At 65.2% G+C, this 16964-nt stretch overlaps 1 protein-coding gene across 6 annotated transcripts in view; it reads left to right on the top strand.

Moving 5' to 3' along the window:
• Nucleotides 1-16144, top strand: part of INTS1 (integrator complex subunit 1) — a 34923-nt gene extending 18779 nt beyond the window's left edge. The window contains exons 23-48 of one of the 6 annotated variants that reach the window (XM_065541529.1): nt 478-657; nt 745-849; nt 1679-1846; nt 1945-2056; nt 3201-3362; nt 4576-4722; nt 5127-5225; nt 5582-5706; nt 6287-6541; nt 7091-7250; nt 7470-7610; nt 7991-8174; nt 8254-8377; nt 9001-9125; nt 9264-9351; nt 9424-9650; nt 9810-9933; nt 11356-11489; nt 11848-12040; nt 12525-12652; nt 12958-13070; nt 13951-14064; nt 14782-14852; nt 15192-15283; nt 15444-15553; nt 15708-16144. In XM_065541529.1, coding sequence (XP_065397601.1) covers nt 478-657; nt 745-849; nt 1679-1846; nt 1945-2056; nt 3201-3362; nt 4576-4722; nt 5127-5225; nt 5582-5706; nt 6287-6541; nt 7091-7250; nt 7470-7610; nt 7991-8174; nt 8254-8377; nt 9001-9125; nt 9264-9351; nt 9424-9650; nt 9810-9933; nt 11356-11489; nt 11848-12040; nt 12525-12652; nt 12958-13070; nt 13951-14064; nt 14782-14852; nt 15192-15283; nt 15444-15553; nt 15708-15823 — 3597 coding nt within the window. In that variant the 3' untranslated portion in view covers nt 15824-16144. Of the gene's footprint in view, nt 1-477; nt 658-744; nt 850-1678; nt 1847-1944; nt 2057-3200; nt 3363-4575; nt 4723-5126; nt 5226-5494; nt 5707-6286; nt 6542-7090; nt 7251-7469; nt 7611-7990; nt 8175-8253; nt 8378-9000; nt 9126-9263; nt 9352-9423; nt 9651-9809; nt 9934-11355; nt 11490-11847; nt 12041-12524; nt 12653-12957; nt 13071-13950; nt 14065-14781; nt 14853-15191; nt 15284-15443; nt 15554-15707 lie in introns of those variants that run through there. The other 5 variants (XM_065541528.1, XR_012432149.1, XM_074034246.1 and 2 more) reach the window with 5 other exon arrangements.
• The last annotated feature ends 820 nt before the right edge of the window (nt 16145-16964 follow it).

The raw sequence follows: 16964 nt of genomic DNA, 5'->3' as shown, positions 1-16964 counted from the left end.
CCGTGGTCCCAGCCACTGGGAGGCTAAGATGGGAGAATCACTTGAGCCCAGGAGGTTGAGGCTGCAATGAGCTGTGATCACACCACTGCACTCCAGCCTGGGCAACAGAATGAGACCCTGTCTTAAAAAGTGAAAGTAAAAATAAAATGAGTGTTCAGTTCACCCCGACTGTATTTTTAAGTTCCTTGCCCGCGTAGGAGGGATGCGCTGGTGAAACGTGAAGGCGGACCCCGCCACCTGCCTGTTGTTCCTTTCCTGCTGGGGACGGGAGGGTCCAGAGTGGCTTCACGAACGTGAACAGAAGCGTTTAACAGAAAGAGCTCAGTCTCATTTTTCCCTTTTCCCTGTGGCCTCCCCTGGGAAGCAAGCGCCACATTCTCCTCGGGGCTCTGAGGGCACCGCCGTGTGCTCCCGGGGCTGGGCTGAGACCCTGCCCGCACTGCTGAAGCCGGCCCAGCTCACGCGTGTCTGCCACAGGGTTTGTCGCTCGTGCTTTCGGAGGGCAGCCTGCGGGACGGGGAGGAGAAGGAGCCCCCCATGGAGGAGGATGTGGGGGACACAGATGTGCTGCAGGGCTACCAGTGGCTGCTGCGGGACCTGCCCCGCCTGCCTCTCTTCGACAGCGTCAGGGGCACCACAGCCCTGGCCCTGCAGCAGGTGAGGGCGCTGACCAGGGCTGCGGTGGGCGGGGATGAGAGGGCCACAGCCCTGCCCCGGTGCTGCTCAGACCACCCTCCCCTCCAGGCAATCCATATGGAGACCGACCCCCAGACCATCAGCGCCTACCTGATCTACCTGTCCCAGCACACGCCTGTGGAGGAGCAGGCCCAGCACAGCGACCTGGCCCTGGTGAGGCAGCAGAGCCAGCCAGCAGAGTGGCCCTGGGGAGGGGACGGGGGCAGCACAGAGACCCCGCCCTGGGGAGGGTATGGGGCCAGTGGTGCAGTGCCCTGGGCTGGCGGCTTCTTGGGCCTCAGGGAAGCATTGAGGGTGGGAGGGCTGTCACGGCTGCTGTGCTGGGGCCTCTGTGACCCTGTGGCCACCTGTGTCTCTTCCTTAGTCACCACTCCCTGGAGCCTTTCTCCCTAGTCCCTGAGGGTGCGAAGTCACAGGGATGAGGGTGCCTTGTTCACAGCAGGGTGGAATCTGAGCCATCAGCCCTCTTCCTCACACCAGGAGGGTTTGGGCTGTGGGCCCAGGTCGCTGGGCACCTGCCCGCTGTCCTCAGCATCTCTGGCTTACATGTGTGGCGCTGACTCCTGTCTTCTCTCCTGGGTGCTGTCCTTCTCCGCTGGGCGTCTTCCAACTTTGCACTGCTGTCCTCTGTCCCCAACCTGCGCTGTGACCTAGTGAAAGTTCGTGGCCCGAGTCCTTGGGGAATGAGCGATGGGTGAACAGATGGTGGCTGCCGGGCAGAGGGCAGCAGTGTCTGCCTTCAGGGCCTGGTCATTGTCCTTGGCCGTGAGAGTCGTGTCCTCCCTCCCGCCTGGAGAGTCCGACCCAGCTCTGGTCGTCTCCCCTGGAGGCCTGTGGCAGAGTGAGGGTCTGCGGTGCTGGTGCTGGTGCCGTGGGCCCTGCCTAAGATCCCAGTGAGGACGTGCCTGCGATAAGGCCGCCCCAGCTGGCCGGAGAGCCGAGCTGTCTTGGAGCCTCTGACACCCCCCTGTCCACACACCAGGACGTGGCCCGGCTGGTCGTGGAGCGCTCCACCATCATGTCCCACCTCTTCTCGAAGCTCTCCCCGAGTGCTGCGTCGGACGCCGTGCTGAGCGCTCTGCTGTCCATCTTCTCACGCTACGTGAGGCGCATGCGGCAGAGCAAGGAGGGCGAGGAGGTCTACAGCTGGGTGAGGCCGCGCAGCGCATTCGGTGCCGACTTGGTGCCCTTGGCGCTGGCCCAGGGTCCCCGAACCTCACGGCCCTGACTCCGCCTCCTTTCCCGCAGTCGGAGTCTCAGGACCAGGTCTTCCTGCGCTGGAGCAGCGGGGAGACGGCCACCATGCACATCCTCGTGGTCCACGCCATGGTCATCCTGCTGACGCTGGGCCCGCCTCGAGGTGAGCCGCCACGGGCACTGAGAGGGCAGCTTCGTGCCACTCGGGCCATGGCCCTGACCACACCCAGTGGCTTCCGCATCCTTGCCTTGCTTCTGGGCGGGAAGCCCTCCGGCCCTTTCACCCTGTGTCCTAGCTTCTCTCCTAAAGAGGAGGCTGCAGCCCGTCCCGCCTGTCTCTGAGCACTTGGTGGACACGTGGGAGATCCCCACGTGGTGTGACCTCCCAGCCTGGAGAGCCCTGAGCTGAAGGGCCTGGTGTAGCCTGCAGTCAGAGTCCTCACTGCCCCAGCCTATCTGTGTAGGCCTGCGGTGCCTGGGAGGCGGCAAACTCAGGGTTTCACTGTGTGGAGGTGCGACATGAGGCTGCCAGGCAAGCGGGTCCTCTCCCCAGGGCCCGGGCATGTGACCCTGAGGACGCTCCGGCCAGCGCAGTGTTGGGAATCCGGCGCCCACCCAGCCATGCCCTCTGTGGCCGCAGCCTTCCGCTTTGTTCTTGGCTGACACCAGGAACTGCTCCCACGTTCACCCCATTGTGTCTGCCAGTGGGGGAAGGGGGCAGAACCCCCTTGCTGGGGTTTGGATGGACGTGAGCGGGCTGTGCCAGGGTGGTGAACCCACTTGCAGAGGTCGGGTGGATGTGGGCAGGCTGTGCCAGGGTGGTGAACCCCCTTGCAGAGGTCAGGTGGATGTGGGCGAGCTGTGCCAGGGAGGTGAGCCCTATTGGGAGGCAGATGCAGTCATAGGTGTCACCCTTGGGAAGGGCAGCAGGGGAAGCTGGCCCCGTGTGGCCCTGGGTCTGTGGGGTTTCCCATTGGCTTTGTGGAGCCAGAGAGCTGGATGGGACCTGGTTCAGCCAAGCAAAGCCTCGAGGGCAGGGGCTGGACAGAGACACGCACATGTCCGCTTGGCCAAGACAAAATGGCGGTGATACTGGTTGCCGTCCTGCAGTGTCTGTGAGGATCAAATGCGTGCACCTACGCAGAGCATCCGTGAATAGCAAGTACTCTAGCACGGGAGCCCCGTGCTCCTCCCAAGCCTCAGTTTCCCCCTTGGGAGAGGAGGTGCCTCTAGCCTTGGCACCAGCTGTGCTTGGGGCTGGGCTCCCGGCGGGTCTGAAGGCTGCTCACCCATTGTCCTTCCTGAAGCCGACGACAGCGAGTTCCAGGCACTGCTGGACATCTGGTTTCCAGAGGAGAAGCCGCTGCCCACCGCCTTCCTGGTGGACACGTCGGAGGAGGCGCTGCTGCTTCCGGACTGGCTGAAGCTGCGCATGATCCGTTCTGAGGTGCTCCGTCTGGTGGATGCTGGTACGGCCCAGGCTGGGCTTGAGTGGTGGGGGCTGCTGACTTGGGGGTCCCGGACCTCTCACCTGCTCCTCGGCTCTGAGGTGCTCCGCCTCATGGACGCCGGTACGGCCCAGGCTGGGCTGGGGGGCAGACCGCTGACTCGGGGGTCCCGGGCCTCTCACCTGCTCCTCCGCTCTGAGGTGCTCTGCCTGGTGGACGCCGGTACGGCCCAGGCTGGGCTTGGGGCGGGCTGCTGACTCGGGTCCCGGGCCCCTCGCCTGCTCCTCCGCTCTGAGGTGTTTGGCCTGGTGGATGCTGGTACGACCCAGGCTGGGCTCGGGCGGGGGCTGCTGACTCAGGAGGGTCCCAGGCCCCTCACCTGCTCCTCGTGGGCCTGGACGGTCTCCGGCCGTGGCAGAAGAGAAGACTGGCCAAGTGGCCTCAGGGGATCCTGCAGATCATATGTCCTGGCCACAGCAAGCTGTGCTGGACCCTGGGAGGAGACCTAGAGCAGCCTGTGCTGGCCCTGTCTGGGAGGGTCTTACTGTCAGGCTCAGGGGCCTAGAGTGAGAAACGGGGCCTGGACGGAAAGATGAGAAAGTGGTCTGGGGTTGGAGGGGAGGAGGGGAAGTGGTGGGGCCTCTGGGTTGGTCCCTGAAGGATTTGGGGGTTGAAGCTGCAGCCGGGGACCCCAGCAGGGGATGAGCGTGGGGCCTGGGCCCACGTAGGTCAGTAGGGCTGGTTCCTGGTCGGTGAGGAGACATGGGAGGCAGCTTGGTGAGTAAGTGGGGCTGGCTCAGGAAGCCCCTGACTGCCAAGGGGTCTAGGCTATTGTGTGCCCGTGGGAGCCGTCGATGGCTTCAGGGTAAGAGCGCCATCCTGAGCATTGAGAGGAGATAGTCACGGCGCCCTGTGTGCAGTTCGGGAGGTGTACTGTGCCGTGCCACCATAGGCCCTCTGGTGCGTCCACCCACCCCCGGGGATGGGGCCCACACAGCTGCCATCCAGGGCGCAAGGCGGTCCTGAACTGCTGTCCCCTTGTTCTGCCCCAGGTCTCGGGTGGGGCTGCAGAGTGTGCATCGCTGTGGGTCTTGGGTGGGGTCACTGAGCACGTGTGGCCCAGGGTCTCGGGTGGGTGGGGTCACTGCACACAGGCAGCCTCAGGTCTCGGGTGGGGTCCCAAGTGCCTGTTGCCCGGGTCTCAGGTGGCGTTACAGAGCACGTGCACTCTCAGCCCTGCAGGACCTGGAGCCGCAGCAGCTGCTGCTGTTCGTGCAGTCCTTTGGCATCCCTGTGTCCAGCATGAGCAAACTTCTCCAGTTCCTGGACCAGGCGGTGGCCCACGACCCCCAGACACTGGAGCAGAACATCATGGACAAAAGTAAGACGTCAGGGACCTGCGGAGTGGGCCACACACGCTGACCGAGCCCCAGCCCGGCCAGGCTTTTGGGGCCTGGGTGCGAGCGGGTGGGTGATCCGAGGTCAGCTGGGTGTGGGTGGCACTCGAAGCCAGGCTTAGAACTGTGGGCCAGCAAGGCTGGCACAGGCAGAAGGGAGCCGAGGCCTGGGCCTGCCCCAACCCTGGGGCCAGACACCCTGCCGGGCCTGTTCTGAGGTTGGAGGGACTGTTGGGGCCTTGATGCTCACTGAGCCTGCCCAGCTTCTGAAGTCCTTGGGAAGTGTTGGAGACCGTGGGGGTGTCCCCAACTCTGGTGTCTGTAGAGAGGGGAGGACCTGCCCCTGACCCCTGGCCGCGCCCAGGCGTGACCCTGCTGCTGTTTGCAGATTACATGGCCCACCTGGTGGAGGTCCAGCATGAGCGAGGCGCCTCTGGAGGCCAGACTTTCCACTCCCTGCTCACGGCCTCCCTGCCGCCCCGCCGAGGTACTGGGGAGGGACGGGGCCCACACAGAGACCCAGCCTGGGGAGGGAGACGGGACCTGCGTAACCACACAGTGCAGTGCACACTTGCTGATGTCACCTGAGAGGGCCCCCCACAGAGGCTCTCGGCCGGTCTTTGGTCAGCGTTTGCCTCTGACCAGCATGTGGGTTCTCGTTGAGTCTGAGATCCCTGTGGTCCTGAGCGAGACCTGGGGTCCTTGGGGAGCATGGAGCCCAGGTCTGAGCTCTTCCTCCTGGGTGACGGTCCCCAGGCAGGGCTGACCGTGTCTTGCACAGTTTCTGCCGCTGGAAGCCAGTCAGGAAGTGTCCAGCCGCTGATGGTTCTCCTGTCTCTGCAGACAGCACAGAGGCACCCAAACCAAAGAGCAGCCCGGAGCAGCCCACAGGCCAGGGCCGGATTCGGGCGGGGACCCAGCTCCGGGTGCTGGGCCCTGAGGACGACCTGGCTGGCGTGTTCCTCCAGGTAGCGATGCTGCTGCGCGTGGGTCTCTACCTGCAGCCCTCTTCCTGTGTACAGCCTCCCCTGCCGCCTCACATGCACAGCGGCCTTGACATGCGTGGCCGCCTGACCCTGGCACATTGCTTTCACGTAACACTCCCATGCCCTCAGATGGAGGCTTAGGCCAGCATTGGGGAAGGGGGTCACCCTGCCTCCTCCCTGCCGTCCTTGCACGCCCCTCTGCACGGGGCATCCAGTTTGATATATGCAGAAGCCAAAGTTGCAGGTCTCACCCGAGGTCTGGCTGTTGGAGCTGGGGATCCTGCAGGCCTCACCACCTCCTGATGGGGAGCCTGGTGGGCCCTGGGCAGGCTCTGGACACCTTCGTCCTCTGGGGCAGCTCCTGGGTGTTGGGGTCCCTCACTGCTCCCCATCACAGGTCTCAAGGGCCCTGGGCCCCTCAGGCCACAAGGCGGGGGCCACAAATGAACAAGGAGTTGATGGGACGCGGTTCTGGCATGAAGCTGCACCCACCGGGCACTCAGCCTCTCCGCTGTGCTCCTCTTCCTCTGCTTCCTCCTGACACCGGCCTGCCCTGTTCCAGATCTTCCCGCTCAGCCCGGACCCTCGGTGGCAGAGCTCCAGTCCCCGCCCCGTGGCCCTCGCGCTGCAGCAGGCCCTGGGCCAGGAGCTGGCCCGTGTCATCCAGGGCAACCCTGAGGTGCCGGGCATCACGGTGCGTGTCCTGCAGGCCCTCGCCACCCTGCTCAGCTCCCCACACGGCGGCGCCCTGGTGATGTCCATGCACCGCAGCCACTTTCTGGCCTGCCCGCTGATGCGCCAGCTCTGCCAGTACCAGGTGCCCGGGTGTGGGCCTCGGGTGGGAGGAGGAAGGAAGGCAGTGAGGGCTCTGCCTTCCGCAGGATGGCCTGGGTGTCGTGACTGCTCCTGTGTGGGTCTTGGGTCTCGGTTTCTAAGCAAAAAAGGACAGTGCCCCAGGGAGCGGCGGCAGGGTCCCCTTTCTTCAGTGAACATTCCCCTAGGACGGGAGGTGGGGCAGTGCGGCGTCCGCCTGTTCGCGCCCCACCACCCAGACGCGGCGCCCCTGCCTTGCTTTCCCTGTCTGCTGGTGCCTGGGACTGTGTTTTACTTGCGTGTGTGTTTATTTTTTCCCTTGAACCACATGGGAGCCCTCACCAACTGGGGGTTTTGAAAGGGTCTCTGCGAGGTCATCTGGGCCTGTGCAGGGGAGGCACCGTTTCAGGCAGGAGGTGGGATGAGGTTGGCTCAGGCCCCAGGTGCCGGTTGCGGCAGGTGTCAGCAGCCTCACAGCCCCGGTCTGGGCCTTGGGTGCCGGGTCCTTGTGTGTCATCTGCCAGGGTAGCCACATGCCACTTTGTCCCCGCAGCGCTGTGTGCCGCAGGACACCGGCTTCTCCTCACTCTTCCTGAAGGTGCTCCTGCAGATGCTGCAGTGGTTGGACAGCCCTGGTGTGGAGGGCGGGCCCCTGCGGGCACAGCTCAGGATGCTCGCTGGCCAGGCCTCGGCCGGGCGCAGGCTCAGCGATGGTGAGGACCGTGCCAGACTGGCAGACAGCTGGGGGGCACTGGATGGGGGCTCACACAGAGTGGCCAAGCTGCCTGGCACCCCGAGGCCCGGGGAGTGGCTTGGGGGGGGGGTGCCCGCGTGGACCCAGGGGAGCTCTTCTACCGTGGGGCCTCCCTGGACGGGGCATACCAATAGGGGTGAGGGCGGAGCCACAGGGCACTCACACAGACCTCCCACAGTGCGAGGGGGGCTCCTGCGCCTGGCCGATGCCCTGGCCTTCCGTCAGGACCTGGAGGTGGTTAGCTCCACTGTGCGTGCCGTCGTCGCCACCCTGAGGTCTGGGGAGCAGTGCAGCGTGGAGCCCGAGCTGATCAGCAAAGGTGCCTTCCTGGCCCAGTCCCCTCGGGCCGCTGGGGCCTTGGGAAGACCCAAGCCTGCGGCTGCTTCTTGCTGTCTAGTGGGGGACGGACAGTGGCTGCTCAGCACTGTCCTCAGAAAGTGCCCACAGAGGTTCCCTCTCAGATGGCCGAGGGCGGGGCCTCTTGAGAATGAGTTGGAGCTTCCTCCTTGGTGGGCCCCCTGATCACTGCTGCACCCAGCAAAGTGAGCCCCGGCCCCGGCTGCACTCTCTGGCCCTGGCTGGGCTCTCCTGTTGTGTTCCACACACGGTCACCCCACATCCCACCCTGGCTAGCCCACACCCACTCGGCAGCCCCCCCGACCTGGGCGTGACCCACATGTTTATCTGTCCCTTGCACAGTCCTCCAGGGGCTGATGGAGGTGAGGTCCCCCCACCTGGAGGAGCTGCTGACTGCGCTCTTCTCTGCCACTGCGGACGCTGCCTCCCCGTTTCCGGGCTGTAAGCCCGTGGTGGTGGTGAGCTCCCTGCTGCTGCAGGAGGAGGAGCCCCTGGCTGCAGGGAAGCCGGATGCGGATGGCGGCGGGTGAGCTGGGGTGCTGCACACGGCCGGGGCAGGCGGGCAGGCGGCACCAGCTCCTCCCTGAGCCACCTTCTCCCTGCAGCCTGGAGGCCGTGCGGCTGGGGCCCTCGTCAGGCCTCCTGGTGGACTGGCTGGAGATGCTGGACCCCGAGGTGGTCAGCAGCTGCCCCGACCTGCAGCACAGGCTGCTCTTCTCCCGGAGGAAGGTGGGTGGCATCCAGCTTCAGCACGGGGACTCACCTGGGGTCTAGGGCTCTTCCTGACCTGCAGTGCAGCAGCCTTGGCCTGGGCGAGCCTTGCAGGGGCCCCAGTAGCCCCCCCCGCTCTCAGGCCATGTCCTGTAGCAACCCAGAGGAAGGGCAGGGTCCCCTGTTGGCCCCAGCAGAGCCCAGGCCAGGGTCACAGTCGCCTGTGGACCAGCCAGATGTGGGGACGGGGCGGGTGAACGGGGTAGGGTTGGCCACGCCAAACCCTGTAGATTGTGTAGGGGCCTCCGTCTTCCCAAAGGGAATGGGGCTGTGGCCAGGAGAAGGGAGGGCAGGTGCTGGGCTCCCCAGGTCCCCCGCAGGGGAGGGATGACCTCACCAGAGAGGCTGCACGGAGCCCTGGGCACCTCCACTCTGTGGCATGGCTCCCATGGGAAGAGGTGGGGAGATGCTGCACAGCCACCAGGAGGGGCCCTCCAGCACCACATGACGGGGCCGGTGTCACCGGCAGCACCCCAGGCCTCGGCTCTCTGAGCGGCTCATTGGGGAAACCATCAGCTGACCTCAGCAGAGTCTGCCATTGGCCCTGGTGAGGCCATCTGGGCTTCTTTCTCCCTCCCCAGGGCAAAGGTCAGGCCCAGGTGCCCTCGTTCCGCCCCTACCTCCTGACCCTCTTCACGCATCAGTCCAGCTGGCCCACGCTGCACCAGTGCATCCGAGTCCTGCTGGGCAAGAGCCGGGAGCAGAGGTGGGCGCCTCCATGTCCCTGACCCGGGCCACGTGCACACTGGCCTTTGCCAGAACTCTCCCAGCGCCATCTCTGACTGGTATCTCCCGTGCTGAGACGAGACACCTCATGCTCAGTGGAACCCGTGCCTCCCCACAGGTTCGACCCCTCCGCCTCTCTGGACTTCCTCTGGGCCTGCATCCACGTTCCTCGCATCTGGCAGGGGCGGGACCAGCGCACCCCGCAGGCAGGTCTTGGGAGGGTGGCCCATCCGGGAGAGGGCGTGGCGCTCCGGGACTGATGCAGATGCCTGTTACAGAAGCGGCGGGAGGAGCTAGTGCTGCGGGTGCAGGGTCCGGAGCTCATAAGCCTGGTGGAGCTGATCCTGGCCGAGGCAGAGACGCGGAGCCAGGATGGGGACGCGGCCGCCTGCAGCCTCATCCAGGCCCGGTTGCCCCTGCTGCTCAGCTGCTGCCGTGGGGACGATGAGGGTGTCAGGAAGGTGACGGAGCACCTGTCAGGCTGCATCCAGCAGTGGGGAGACAGGTGCTCAGGCCCCCTGGCCCCAGATGCTGCCTGGGAGTGAGCCCCATGGAGGGGGTCGAAGCCCAGCCCCGGGTGGTTCCCCATCACGCCTGGTCCCGTCCTCCCACCCCTGTCACTGGGGCCCCGTCCGCCTGGTGAGCCCTGCTCCATCTCTTCCAGTGTGCTGGGCAGGCGCTGCCGAGACCTCCTCCTGCAGCTCTACCTACAGCGGCCGGAGCTGCGGGTGCCCGTGCCTGAGGTCCTGCTGCACAGCGAAGGAGCTGCCAGCAGCAGCATCTGCAAGGTGAGGGCACCACTCTGCCGCTCCTTGCGCCGTCCCAGGTGCCCTGGCCGGGCAGGGAGGGAGGGCAGAGGCCCCAGTTTGTGTGGCCATCACCAGCTTCACCTCTTGTCCCTTCCCGGTCTGTGCTGCCCTGTGGCCCTGTGGGTTTGTCTGCATTGAGTTTTATACCGAGGGGGCCTGCAGGCGCTTCGCTCGTGGGGCGCCATCCAGCAGAGTCTGGAGAGTCGTGGTGTCATGGGCGCTGAGCGGCCTGCCATCGTGTGGATGGACCGTTGGTTTATCTGCTCACCTGCTGGTGGACGTGGAGTCACGTTCAGTTTGGGGCAGTGACAGCTGCTGGGGACTCGTGCATGGGTCTTGGTGGACGGCTGCGTCCGCTCCTCTCCAGTCACCCTGGGGGCAGGGCTGGGCCTCTCGTGCCCACTTCCCCGCCACTGGCTGGAACCCGCAGCCTGTCTTCTGCTGGTACCATAGAGGGCAGCTGACTTTCTCTAATCATTTCTGCCTGTGATTTTTTTCACTTATAAGTTGTTTTATATGTTGAAATCATACTTGATGTGCAGTTTTGCAGGGAGTTTTTGAGGCAGGGTGTCTGCTGCCAAGGCTGGAGTGCAGCGGCACCATCATAGCTCACTGCAGCCTCAACCTCCCGTGCTCAAGTGATCCTCCCACCTCAGCCTCCCGAGTAGCTGGGACCACAGGCATGTGCCACCACACCCAGTTAATTTTTTTTTTTTTTGAGACGGGAGTCTCTCTCTGTCGCCCAGGCTGGAGTGCAGTGGCTGGATCTCAGCTTACTGCAAGCTCCACCTCCCGGGTTTACGCCATTCTCCTGCCTCAGCCTCCTGAGTAGCTGGGACTACAGGCGCCCGCCACCTCGCCCGGCTAGTTTTTTTGTATTTTTTATTAGAGACGGGGTTTCACTGTGTTAGCCAGGATGGTCTCGATCTCCTGACCTCGTGATCCACCCATCTCGGCCTCCCAAAGTGCTGGGATTACAGGCGTGAGCCACTGCGCCCGGCCATCTTTTTGTATTTTTAAAAACAGAGACGGGGTCTCGCCATGTTGCCCAGGCTGGTCTGAACTCGTGGGCTCTGGTGATCTTCCTGCCTCGGCCTCACAGAGTGCTGGGATGACGTGCATGAGCCACCGCACCCGCCTGGCCGATGTGCAGTTTTGGCTTGTTTCCTGCTTTGTATCATTTGGTGTTGAGCTTTGGTTTTATTCTGTGTGGGGTTTTCCCAGAGGCTGGCTGTGGCCTACCTGCCCTCCTGAGGTGCTCATGGAAGCCTTAAGGAGCCAGTTCCTCTGCTCATGGCATGCCATGCGGTGGATCGCGGCCACAGCTGGCGGCCAGGCTGAGTGTGGGCGGGCAAGTGAGGGGAGCCAGCGGCCCCAGCCTCAGAGGGCCCCTCCCTGCAGCTGGATGGACTCATCCACCGCTTCATCACGCTCCTGGCGGACACCAGCGACTCCCGGGCGTCGGAGAACCGAGGGGCGGACGCCAGCATGGCCTGCCGGAAGCTGGCAGTGGCGCACCCACTACTGCTGCTCAGGTGCTGCCTCAGAAGCGCTGCCCTCACCAGACGCTGGTTTAACCAGGGCTCTGCGGCTCTCCAGCCTGAGCAACAAGAGCGAAACTCCCATTTCAAACAAAAAACAAAAAGCATGTTTCCCATGGGCTGAGGTTGACGGAGGGAAGTCAGAGCCCTGAGCTGGGCCTCAGGTGGGAGGAGCTGGGTGGGCCCCAGAGAGGGGCAATGTCATCCCCACCTCCTAGGGCGGGGGGTGGTGTGGGAGTCGGGGTGGGCAGCCCAGGGTCTGGCTCCCGGGGCAGTCAGTGGGGCCTTCCTCGGGACATGTGCCACGTGAGCCGGCTGGCCGGGGCTGACTGGGCCCTCACTGCGCCCGCAGGCACCTGCCCATGATCGCGGCGCTCCTGCACGGCCGTACCCACCTCAACTTCCAGGAGTTCCGGCAGCAGAACCACCTGAGCTGCTTCCTACACGTGCTGGGCCTGCTGGAGCTGCTGCAGCCGCACGTGTTCCGCAGCGAGCACCAGGGGGCGCTGTGGGACTGCCTGCTGTCCTTCATCCGCCTGCTGCTGGTGTGTACTCCCGCCGCCTGCCCCCGTGCTCCCTTCCACTCCCTCTGCCCTGGCCCAGGCCTGCCGCCTCCACCCGGGGAGGGACTGGGAGGACCCCTGCAACCAAGGCCCAGGCCAGGCCACCTGCCCTGGGGACCAGCTCCCACCCTGGGAAGCCCCTGCCTGCTGCCCCTCGTGTGCCTGGGGGTCCCACGTCCTGCAGAAGCCCAGCCCAGACGTGCTGCTCTCTGCGTGTCGCTTGTGCCACCTCGAGCCCCTCATCGATCTGGGCATGTGCCCCAGACGGCTGTGTCCACACCCTGACAGGCCACGCTGGCCACCCTCGGGCCCGTGACACCACAGTGATTGGCAGAGGGGGCTCATTGGCTGGGGGCTCGTTGGCTGTGGAGTCCGTGCCCTGAGGCTCTGGGAACAGATGGGAGCACAGGCTGTGTTTTGGCCCAGCAGGGCAGAGCAGCTCGAGGGTGCCGCTTTTGCTTTGCAGAATTATAGGAAGTCCTCCCGCCACCTAGCTGCCTTCATCAACAAGTTTGTGCAGTTCATCCATAAGTACATCACCTACAACGCCGCGGCAGCCGTTTCCTTCCTTCAGAAGCACGCTGACCCGCTCCAGTGAGTGCCACGGGCTGCAGGGAAGCCTCGGGCCTCTGGCCAGGTCCAGCAGGGTCTGGAGGGTGTTCTCGGGGAGACTGGGTCATGTCAGACCTGCGGCTCCTGAGGCAGGAGAGGGCTGCTGTAAGTGGTGCTCATCCCAGGGGGCAGAGGCCGCTCCACCCTGCGCCGGAGCTGTCCACACCCACCCCTGCAGCTCTCTGTCCTGTTCCACGCACACATGGCCTCCCCGCCTGGGCCTCCCCTGACCCAGCCTTCCACCCGCCAGCGTCTTCCTCCCAGGTGAAAGCATCTTCTCTCCCTAGCGACCTGTCCTTCGACAACAGTGACCTGGTGATGCTGAAATCCCTCCTTGCAGGGCTCAGTCTGCCCAGCAGGGACGACAGGACCGACCGAGGCCTGGACGAAGAGGGCGAGGGTGAGTGGGGCTGGCAGGGGCTGCTGGAAGCAGCTGTGGAACAGTCCTGGGGGCCTGGTTTTCCCGGCCGCACAGCCAGCCCTGGGCCGTCTGAGGCGTCCTGATGGGGCTTTGTGAGCCGGGACCTTGCTGACTGGCTGGCCCCTGGCCCACCTCACGGGGACGAAGTGCTGACTGGTGCCTGACAGAGCATCAGCACAACTGCCCGGCACATCGCCCCACCCGGCACATCACCTCCACCCCTGGCACGTCGCCCCCGTCCCCCGGCACGTCGCCTCCAGGCGGCACGTCGCCCCCACCCCCGGCGCGTCGCCCCCTCCCCCGGCGCATCGCCCCCGCCCCCGGCACATCACCCCTACCCCTGCCACATCGCCTCCGCCCCTGGCACATTGCCCCGCCCCCGGCACATTGCCACACCCCCGGCACATTGCCTCTGCTCCTGGCACATCTACCACCCACCAGCGCTTGTCCCAGGTGTCCCTCCCCAGGAAGCCTCCCCTGGTCCTACTGGGCAGGGCTCGTCATTGGCTTTTCACTCCCGTCCTTCCCTGCCTGAGGTGACACGGCACCGCAGCACGTCTCTCCTGTGCCGCTGGAAGAGTGCCAGGCCCGGGTCCCAAGGGGCCATCCTGCCTTGTGCCCAGTGGGTCATGGCCCACATTTCGAGAAACAGCAGGGAGAGACTCGCAGAGGTGCATGCGTCGGATCCAAAGGGGGCTCCCGGCTCCTGGCTCTACCCTGTTTGTGGAGCGCTGCTGTGTGCTGCCACCTTGGGAGCCTGGACAGTGGCCACTGTGCTGTCGGGAGGGCAGGCCCTGGTGCTTCAGTGTGGCACGTCCTGCCGCTCCCGCCCTCCTGCAGCACTGCCACTGTCTTCCAGAGGAGAGCTCAGCTGGCTCCTTGCCCCTGGTCAGCGTCTCCCTGTTCACCCCTCTGACCGCTGCCGAGATGGCCCCCTACATGAAGCGGCTTTCCCGGGGCCAAACGGTGGAGGGTAAGTCGAGCCCTGCTTCACCCACTCGAGGTCGGTGCCCTGGGTCCCATGTGGCTGCGGGTAGCAACCAGCAGCTCTCCCGGCACTGACTGGGGCGTGAGCACGGCCCACGCTGGGCTGTGGGTGGGTGGGCCGTTCCTCACGTTAGGGAGCACCCCAGAGAGGGCCTTAGAAACTCAGGGGCCCAGGGGAGCTGGAGGGTGCTGCTCTGCTTCAGACACAGCAAAAGGCAGGGGAGCACCCTGAGGGGGTGGGAGTGTGGCAGGAAGAGGTCAGGCAGGTGGGCAGGACCAGCGGGTAGGCAGGACTGGTGGCCGCCTTCAGAGAAGAGCCAAGACTGGGTGGCCCAGGTGGAGTTGGGCCGTGGGGCCACTTGATGCTAAGAGCACCCTGGATGTGGGGCTGCCGCAAGGGGTCAATCTCTTTCCTTGGAGACCACGAGTAGGGTCGGGCGGGCATTTGCGGAGCTTGGGGGCAGGGATGGGCATTTGCGGAGCTTGGGGGCAGGCACGGGCATTTGCAGAGCTTGGGGGCAGGGGCGGGCATTTGCGGAGCTTGGAGGCTTCACTGCTGCGGGTATCACTGGGCTCATGCTTTCCCGTGATTTCTGTCCTGTGGTGCTCGGGGCCTTGCCCCCTCTGGGTGGCTGGCTGGGCTGGGGTGGGCAGAGGTCTGCTTGGGCCCTTCAGCTCCGGCCTGGCCCTCTCTCTGTGTTAGATCTGCTGGAGGTTCTAAGTGACATAGACGAGATGTCCCGGCGGAGACCCGAGATCCTGGGCTTCTTCTCGGTGAGCTGGATGGGGCTGAGGGAGAGCTGGGAGGAGCTGATCCCTTGGAGAACCTCAGCAGGGCCACTGCCCCCAACAGGGTGTGCTCGCCCTGAGCCCCAGGGAGTCCTCTGAGGCCGGGCTTCGGGTGGGGCCCCAGCCCAGGCATTCACAGGCTGCCAGGGCAGGCCCACCTTTAGCCCTGGGCTGGGACTGGCCGATGGCGGATGCGTCCTGCCTTTTGGATAGGAGCTTAGGGTCCCTGCCATTGCCATCAGCCATCAAGAGACCAAGAGGTGAAGGGGCCTCGATGGGGGCTGGACCCCCCAGTCACACACCTCCCACCTTTTCCCCGGTCAGACCAACCTGCAGCGGCTGATGAGCTCGGCCGAGGAGTCTTGCCGCAACCTGGCCTTCAGCCTGGCCCTGCGCTCCATCCAGAACAGCCCCAGGTGAGACCACGGCCGGCCTCCGTCCGCCGCCTCCACCGGGCCCTGCTAAACCAGGTCACTGCTTGACCCACCTGGTGGCCAGACCAGGCTCGCCCTGTTGGGTGGGGGTCTGGCGTGGGCACAGGGCGGAGGTGCCCACTGAAGTGCGTGGCTCTTTCAGCATCGCAGCTGACTTCCTGCCCACATTCATGTACTGCCTGGGCAGCCAGGACTTTGAGGTGGTGCAAACGGCCCTCAGGAACCTGCCCGAGTACACTCTCCTGTGCCAAGGTGAGGACAGGTCCCCCGTCTGGGGCCCTGGCAGCCCCAGGGGAGGCCGGAGGCGCGTCTCCTGAGAGCTGGCTCTTGCAAGTCCCGAGGTCTGGTCACTGCGGCCAGGGTGTTTGTGGTCAGCATGACGTGCGGGGCCCCGTCTCCCCCACAGAGCATGCGGCTGTGCTGCTGCACCGGGCCTTCCTGGTGGGCATGTACGGCCAGATGGACCCCAGCGCACAGATCTCTGAGGCCCTGAGGATCCTGCATATGGAGGCCGTGATGTGAGCCTGTGGCAGCCGACCCCCTTCCAAGCCCCAGCTCGTCCCATCCCTGGGGATCCTCAAGGCGAAGCCCAGGGAGCGCCGCCATTGCTGGTCTCCGAGGAGGTGAGGGCGCCGAGCTCCGAGGCCAGGCAGGCCCAGGAATAATACTCCGAGCCCTGGGGTGGCTCTGGGCCGGCTGCTGGCATGGGGGCCGTCCACCAAGCCCTCATTCACCTTCCGGGCCACAGCCCTGCAACAGAGTGGTGGGCAGCGTGGCCCAGCGTGTGCAGGATCCCACCGGGCGTGGCCTGGGCTGGTTTTGAATGAAACGATCTGAACTCTCTGTGTCCTCTTTGGTGTCCCATGTCACCCTCTGGCCAGCTGGAGCCTCGAGGACCCTGGCCTTGGCTCCCCAGCCCTGCAGCGCAGGGAGTTGAGCAGGGTCCTGGGAGGTGGAGACCAAGGCCAGGCCGGGCTCTCCCTTGGGCCAGCAGTTCCCACAGGTGTCGAGGGTCAGGGGACGCTGCCTGCTTGGCTGCCCCCACCATCACGGTCTCCCCGTCAGGTGCCGGCCCTGGGCCCTGCCTGGCCTCGAGTCCTCTGCTCACGGGGTCGGCCTCTGTTGAGTGAGTCCAGCCTTGTCAGGCTGTGTGGGGGACTGGCCCTGCAGACCGATCTCTCTCTCCTGCACTAAAAGGATCAACAAGGCCCTGAGAGCCTCAACTGTGGGTGTCCCCCTGTGGGAGCTGAGTGGGGGTCCCATTCCGGAAGAGTCCCAGTAGCCGGCGATGCTGCTCGTCCTGCCTTTCCCAGCACCCGCTCACAGGGGAGGGTCTGGGAGGGTCCTAGTGCATGCAGGGTGGAGCTTGGTGTGGGGCCCGTTTGCTGGCCCGGTTGGGGTTAGAGCTGCCCACCCCTCTGTCCTCACCGTAGTGGGGTCTTCCCAGCACACAGATGGGACCCGTGCTCTCCCGGTTCCCTATGAGTCCCCCCAGGTCAGCCCCGCCCCGGCCGCCCTCTGCCTGGGCCACTGTGGCTGAGAAGCTGACCCAGGCCCTCCTCGAAGCCTAGGTAGCGCGAGGCCTCAAGGTTCTAGTGATGCCGTGGCCTTGGGGAATGCCCCGCGACAGCACCCAGCAAGGGGGCAGCCGGGCTCCAGGCCC

This window comes from Macaca fascicularis, chromosome 3 (assembly GCF_037993035.2).
Source record: "Macaca fascicularis isolate 582-1 chromosome 3, T2T-MFA8v1.1".
NCBI classification, from domain to species: Eukaryota; Metazoa; Chordata; class Mammalia; order Primates; family Cercopithecidae; genus Macaca; species Macaca fascicularis.
This window is presented reverse-complemented; position numbering and strand designations above follow the sequence as displayed.